Source organism: Puccinia triticina, chromosome 2A (genome assembly GCF_026914185.1).
Source record: "Puccinia triticina chromosome 2A, complete sequence".
In the NCBI taxonomy this organism is placed as follows: Eukaryota; Fungi; Basidiomycota; class Pucciniomycetes; order Pucciniales; family Pucciniaceae; genus Puccinia; species Puccinia triticina.
Window position 1 is genome coordinate 4,543,207 of NC_070559.1, and position 8,029 is coordinate 4,551,235.

The 8,029-nt window shown below is 46.2% G+C and overlaps 1 protein-coding gene across 1 annotated transcript; it reads left to right on the forward strand.

Annotated features, from left to right (window-relative positions):
- Positions 1–1,296: 1,296 nt before the first annotated feature.
- PtA15_2A482 (uncharacterized protein) lies at positions 1,297–2,297 on the forward strand (the record flags this gene model as incomplete). Its single annotated transcript, XM_053166507.1, has 5 exons — positions 1,297–1,540; positions 1,626–1,721; positions 1,807–1,950; positions 2,037–2,138; positions 2,212–2,297. The coding sequence occupies 5 exons, from the start codon at positions 1,297–1,299 to the stop codon at positions 2,295–2,297; spliced, it is 672 nt and encodes a 223-aa protein (XP_053017722.1).
- Positions 2,298–8,029: the final 5,732 nt, after the last annotated feature.

Here is an 8,029-nt window from a genome sequence, read left to right on the forward strand (position 1 = left end):
TCAACATGAACATGAAAATCTCCCTGAAGAAGTGTAACTTTGGATTTGACCAGATCAAAGCTCTAGGCCATCTTATCTCTGGAATTGCTATAGGAATAGATCAGAACAAAGTAGCTGCTGTCCTCCAAAAGCCTGTGCCTAGTAGTAGGAAAGAAATGCAATCTTTTCTTGGTTTTGCTGGTTACTACAGACAAAAATGGTGGTTTTTTTCAAACCCATCAATTACATAATAGTGGATTTGGTCATATTTGATACCCCCTATTGCTGCGTATGCATAATTCATCGTGGGTTGCACGCGCGGAATATTACGTAAATTAACACCGGTTAGCCGGTCATCGAAGAGGCTAAGGCCCCGTTTGGAGCCGATATAATCCAGGCGATATATGAGTTTTTTTGCATGACATCCTATGTGACATCTGATCAGGTCCGCCAAAACTTGGTCAGATGTCACAAGTTTCCAGATTATATCGCGCAATTATATCGGCTCCAAACGGGGCCTAAATCCTCTCGATGACCAGTTAGCCGGTCATCGAAGAGGCTACCCTCTGAGGGCCTGCAGCTTCTTCTTAACTCAAGATTTTGTCAGGCCGGCAAAACACAAATGATGTCAGAGGCCCGGGTTGATAGCTCGCGGTTATAAGATCAAGCTGCTAGGCTAAACGTGCCCAACCGGCCGATTCCGCCGGCGAATGACCGGCTTGACGCCACAAAAGGGTCATCAGCGATCGAAATTGGGTGGATAGCCCGTCATCCAACCGCGACGGGATCCCAATGCGAAAAACCTCATGATCAACCCCGCCTTGTATGGAAGGGCAGGATTGGTTTCCATAGCTTCTATCGGCTTGATATGTCAACATTACATCTTGGAATCTGTATGTGCGATGGACTGGCGACCCTCGCGATGGGAGCTACGAAGTGAGAAACCATACAAGCAATCTGGGATTTGTACTCTTCATGGGGAATGCACTTTGTAGGCTCCAAGGGGACCACACCCGTGGCTTATGTGAACAGAATTGGGGAAAACCCAGACCTCTCGAGCCGTCCTTCCTGTCCTTACTCGCACTACCAGCTCATTCGCCTGCCTTCACACTTTAATAGTTGCAGATAAAAGCCACCCGCAACAGCTCTCGCCATCTCCTTTTCGCCTAGTCCATAGTTCACTTTCGCCTGCGTTGACACTTGAATGATAACTGTCACTCGCAGTTTTCTTCCGTCGCTTTACGAAGTTTAAAATTGATCTCAAATTATTTCTTCTTGTGCTCGTACCACATATACTTCAAACACTCCACCACCAGCATGTTTTCAGCAAGTTCAATCTGGAAACTATACGTCCTTTCGGCCGTGATTGCGCTTGTCAGCTTACCACCCGTTGAGCTTGCCGAAGTCCAACGACACGCGTTTTCACGAAGAGGAAAAGAAAACGATAAACCACCTCCGGCTCCACTCAAAAACGGTGACCCAGCCCTAGATATTCGCTGTGGAGACAGCTGGAATACTGTAGCAAACCTACCAAAAGACAAAGATGGGAAAGAGCAAATCGGTAAGCTCTCAAATTCCGCGATGGCTTACTTCAGCCGGAGGATGTTCCAGCTCTAACTCTCGAACAACAATCGCTGTGTCTCCAGCTTGCAGAGGATACGATGGTCTGGGTTACTATTGCCTATCGGAAACATGCAAATACGGGAGCATAACAATCGATTACGTTCCATTCGGATTCTCTCGTAAGTCTTGATGGCTCATCAGCCCCTGGGACTAAGACCAATTTCATTTCGTTCCCACAATTTACATTGTATTGCCATCCACTAGTTTCAGACTGGCGCTTTTTAGAATGTACACGGTACCCTTATCCTACAGAGATAGACCCCGCAACTAAAAAGCCCCCACCACCAATAACCGTGAAAACATTATCTCCAATTGGCATCTGGGCCCACAATATAGCCGGATACATGGGTGCGTAATCCAGCTGTACGCACGAGTACGTGAATGGAGTAACTGTGAAACTTATCCCTCTTGGTTGTAAACCTTTCGTGCTTTAGCGGTCACAGGTTGGGACGACGAAAAGAATCCACCAGACAAAACAACCCGGAACTACCGATGTACATGGACAGCAGTTGAGGACGTTAACAACCAAAGACCTGGTGAGTCCAAGCTTCAAGTTTTGGGCACCACGGAGTTCTTGTTGCTAAAATTTTCCATTGTACAACTTCTCAGTGTGTACTAAATGCACCCGCCAAGACTTCAAAGAAAGTACACCGCCGGATGTCCCTGTCCCTGATCCTAAGGAGAAGGGTAAGTAGTTGCGTGTGAGCCGGCTACTGCGATTCGCTGATTCGAAGCACCAAGAAGGACCTCATCTCTTGCATCCTCTACTCAGCTGCCCATTCTCAAATATAGGCAATTGCCAATTTATCTGCCCATTTTTCAAGTACAAACACTTTTACGTATTCATTTTTTATACAATTAGAAAGACTGTGAACCAAAGAAAGATCTTGGCTCCATGTTATGCCTAACTTAACACAAGGCCCCCCTGGTAGGAGCACTGCGTAAACTAACTGGTCGGACAGACTCTGTCAAACAAGTTCCACAATCCAGACCTGGAAAATTGCGGAACTTGTCAGACAAACTCTGCCTGAAAACTGCTCAGACACTGGACAGCCTGGTCCAAGTAGTTGTTGAGTTACCTGTACTGTAGTCACCATATGCTAGTATTGTTGTATGCTTCTACCTAGTATCCTGTCTCTACTCTTATTACCGGTAGTCTCATCTCATTGTTTTCTTCACTGAAATCCAATATCAATTCTCACTTGTCAAGCCTCTTGTGAGTCCGGTAGCCTCTTTCAGCTTCAGTCCCCGTTGGTCCCCTGAGCAGTAGTTAATTTCTGAAGTGAAGGCTTTCAGTGGCTGGCGGCAAGGCTGCCCCTTCCGCAGGGAGGGTTGCACACAAGGTCAAACTTTTGGCCAAGAAAGAAATCACAAATGGCACTCCAAATAAACATTGTTTTGGAGTTAGAGATGGCAAACGGGTAACCGGCACCCGCCGGCGGGTACTCATCAGGGTCGCGGGTACCGCCGCCGCGGGTGCCAAGTACGGGTGGTGTCGGTTTTTGTGTGAATTTTAGGCGGGTACCCGGGTACCGCCGCTTGATACCCGCCAATACTGCTACCTCTTTTCCGCTGTGTATGTCCCCGACGCCCTTCTGGACTTGTCTCCTGCAAGTCCTGTGTGATATCCCCGGCTGCAGCGCCACCGGCTGGCCGAGAGAGATTCCTCTCGGAGAGCTGGTGTATGTACACATGCCAGCTTGCCGAGAGGGATTCCTCTTGCCAAGCAGGTATACACCCACCTGCTCGCCGAGAGGGATTCCTCTCGGCGAGCAGGAATACGCCCACCAGCCCGCCAAGAGGGATTCCTCTCGGCGAGCAGGTATACACACACCAGCTCGCCGAGAGGTCGGAGAGCAGGTGTACACACACCAGCTCGCCGAGAGGTCGGAGAGCAGGTGTACACACACCAGCTCGCCGAGAGGTCGGAGAGCAGGTGTCAGACACTGAGACACTAAGTCCATGTGTCTACAATGGATAGTACATGTCTTATAACCTAATGGTTAAAGACTGCTTTAATAATTGCCTCATGTACATGAAGTCAAGAGTTCAATTCCCTGTCATTACATTAATTATGTACCTTTTATTCATATGTACTATTATTATGTACTTATTAGATATTTCACATTCTTTTGAATATGTAATTAACCTTATTTCACACTGATTACATAGTTGTACATACAGAGAGAGATAATCTTATCTCTCTGTATTTATCCTGATTAAGCTCAATTTATGTACAAATGGGGAGATTACATACCCATTTGTGTAAATCCCCTTCTGAATTCCGTGATCACTCCTCCTTGGAGTTAAGGATCCTTCAGGACCTTGACTCGAAGGAGGGAGCTGATCCCTGCAATATAAAAAGGGAGGTCTCTCCCCTGTAGAGATTCTCCCACCAAGATTATTGCCATACAAACCCGTGTACCTTACTGAAAATACAGTGAGTGGGGTTTATACATAATCTACTAACCTTTTCTTCCCTTACAGCCTTATCTTCTCTTCGTGTATCCTTCCCCTAGGTACAGGTGTTATTATCACACCTGTAACCTAGAAGATAAGTGAGATTACTCCTTATACCGCAACGGCGCTTGGCTGATTTTTGCCGCGTCCCCTTACTTACGTAAAGGGTGCCAGTCCCTCCGCCTCTCGGCGTCGAGTTGGACTTTCTTCCACTGGCTTTTAGCTATAGTGTGACCCTAAACTTGCTTCCGCTACTTTACCGCCGCGGACCGCAACCAAAAATCCCATCAGCACCGAGTCACATAAGAGACCGGCGCTGACAATTGGGGGTCTGGCCGGGAATCTTTTCCTGTGTACCCAGCAAACCATATAATTCTTACATATAAAGAATCTCTTTACATTAAAAGTCCGCTCCGACTCCGGTCGCTGTTTCTAAGACAACCCTCCTCTCTTAGAAGCTTTTATAGCTCTTTCCCCGATCACGGTCGGCTCATACTTAACACCTTGGCTGATAAAGAGTTCTTCTTGCTATCCTCACAGACTTGAGCCTCGCTTCCGGTCATCGCACGATAACCAGTACTCTTGACTGAAACGACTGAGCTCTCCGAACTCTTCACCTGATCCTGTATCATAAACAGTAAGAGATCATCTAATATTTTAGTGTTTTTTTTCTTCGGTACCATCTAACGATAATCTTTCTATTGCGTTTCAATAGTGTCTACTTCTAAGCTTACGTACGCTGGAGCCGTCCGTTCAACCACTCCTACCTCCGATCCGGTCCCTGCGATCACTAGACAACCTGTCAAGAAGATCCCAACCGCAGCGTCAGAGAGCTCTCGAACGGTAGCGGCCCCCAAGAAACCGAAAATAGTTCGCAAACCAAAGAGCCCAGCTGTCGTCCCTTCTGAGTGGGACTTGGAGCCTGTCGATAACAACGCTCGTCCTCCTTCTCCCTTCCTTAAAACTCCCAATCTTCCCAGCGGTTCGGCTAACCCCGCCGGTCCTACGGTGACGAAACCAAAAGCGAAGAAGGCCGCCCCATCGGCTGATCCCTTCAAAAGCAACGAACCAGTCTCTAAGCTTATCGATCGAGACACTCCTGGCTCTCTCACTCAGATTAAAATAAAAAAGGTTTACAAACCTGCTCAAGGTTCCGCGACTGTAGAGTCAAAGACGAAATCTAACCCCTCTCAACCCGCTCTAAGTGAATCTTCGAGTAAAAAATCCGTATTTGACGACGGTACCTTCGATCCGAAGACGAAAGAGAAGCTCGAGAATTACTTCGTCCCTCGGGGAAGAACTGTCGTATCAAACTACTCTACGACTTCGTCAATCATCCCGAGCTCCGAAGATACTCGTGAATCTCATCAACTTGCTGACAGTAGTGATTTAGATATCATCACTGGTCAGCATTTTCTTTCATTTTTATCCTAACTACCGAAGATGAGTTCTAACAACTCGTCTCGCTCGCGTACTAGGAGCAACCGCCCAGCTCTTCTCGAGGCCCAAGATCTTACCGGGGCCCCTAGGGGCCGACATGCTAAAAAATCTCAACCCCAGAATCCACCCGATGCTCCAGGGACTGAAAAGTCAACTGGACGGCCGGAATCTAGCAGAGGAGACGAAGGACGACGACATGATGATCCTGTGCCTCGAGGCAGCGAAGAGTCTCAACTCGACGATCGTTCATATCATCAGTCCGGAACAATTCCGAATACTGTACGGGAATTGGGACATCGAAGCGGAGTGGGAGGATTACCAATCCGGCCCGAAGCACCGGATGTATATGAGGAAGAGGGGCGAAGAACCGACTCCGACCCCAGGTCCCCAACCTATGGAAGAGTTGAGCCCGACTCCTCTAGCACCGTCGTTGGAGCCGATGACCCCTCAGATGCAAGAGAAGTCCTTGCTCCATTTCCCTCCGCTGTCCAGCCACCAACCAATGGTAACGGACACTCCTCCGTCGACAGCTTGGCCGCTTCCTCAGCATACGGCCAACTTGACTCAGAACATAAATTCCCTCCCGCCTCCGCCCCAGTATCCACAGGCGACGGTTCCTCAACCTCCTCCCCCAAGAGCTGCCGAAAGTTCAGATCAGAACCGCCGCAACCCTCCGTCGGGAGGAAATCGCAGGGGGAGAGGCCGGAGAAACTCCAGACAGAACCGATCCGACCCCTGGATCCCTCCTCCAGCGCAATCGAGGAATCATCAACCTTACAACTCGACCAACGCCAGAGAGCGCCGGCGGATCTCTCATCAAATGTCCATACATTACGAGATGATCCGCCTCAACCGTACGACCCAAGCGCAATATCAAGCGCTGGAATCTCTGCGCAATCAGAACGCCGGATACGACAATCATCATCAACACCCCGAGGACGAGCAGATGCTCAAGGATTAACCTCAGGTGAGCTCATCCCAATCCTTAAGAACTTGTTTACAAGTATCGAAAAGGTAGTTGATTCTAACTGCTCTTTGTTATCAAAACAGGTTAACAGCGATGTAACTATTAGCTTGGGTAACTTATTGAATAGACAATCCGACTTGTATGAGCAGAAGTTTCGCTCTCTCATTTTTTCTTCCGATAACTCTATTGCTACTTTGCAACAAATTGTTAGAGCGGTACCTCAAGTAGAATATTTGTACAAACAATCCCCGCTTGTTGTAGATACAAATAAAACTTGTAAAGATCTCTCTTCTAAGCTTGACATGGTAATCAAACAAACTGTCTCTATTACTGATATCAAAAACATTCGAGATACTTTGGTCGAACTTAATAAGAGAGAAGACCTCTCTAAAAAAGCGTTTGATAATCTCTTTGCACTTGTCTATGATAAGTTGGAAGACAATAAAAACAATTTGAATGAGTTTGTCAATAAGTTGAAGCCCTTGAGTGAACAAACTCTTTTAAAAAATTCTCGCAATAATTCTCTTGACTTTTTTCCTCCTTCAAACCTGACTGCTCAATCCAGCAGGGATAAAGGGAAAAATGTTGAGAAATGTCATTCTGTTGAATTACCACCTGCTGTAGGAACTTCCAACAGTCATAAAAATCCAGAGCAAATTTGTTCTTGCCATGAAAAAATCTCTGAACTTAAGTTTGAGCATGAGCTCCTTAAAGAAGTCAATGACAAACTTGATTTCCTTGTAGAAATAGGAGAACAACCTATTAAAGACATTAATGAGAGAATTTTTTCAATGGAGAAGAAGAATGAGGAGCGCTTTTCTACTTTACTTGATAAATTGGAAGAGTTGAAAACTCTGAGCACTACTTTGGTTACTAAGTCCAGTGCTCCATCGAGTAATGTAAATGTTAATCCAAATAACACAAGCACCTTTTCTCCTGGCCAAATTCCACAAGTAGTACCCAAACAACAAGGAAAGGAGAATTTTTTCAATGTTAACCAGACCAAAACAGAAATGGACCCTGGTAGACTAAATGAATTGTTTGAAATCCCTATGACTACTCCTCACCAGCCCCAAATAACAACTAGACAAGATATTTCTCAAGAGTCCAGTAAAGTTATACTACAAGGCTTGTCTAAAATGGAAGCCTGGCCTACCTTCTCTGGAGAAGGAGAATATAATCACGTAGACTTTATTGAATGGATTGATACAATTCAACAAGACTCTAGAATTGAGGACATTGTTATTACTTCTAAATTGAAAAACATGTTCACTGGTGTAGCCCATGCATGGTTTTCCAGTGTTAGATCTATGGTGGGAGATAAACCTTGGTCCTTCTGGAAAGATGCCATAAATCAGAAGTATGGGACTCCAGCATGGAGACGCAGACTTCTTATTATTTACCAGAAAGACAAATTTGTTCCTGGTACTACACCAGCAGCAACTTGGGTCACAAGACAGTATAAAAGGATCATGGCTTGTGAACCTCAAACAAATCATGAAAGTCTTATGTTTAAGCTTTTGACCCAGATGGAAGGAGATGTTAGTTTTGCTGCTCAAA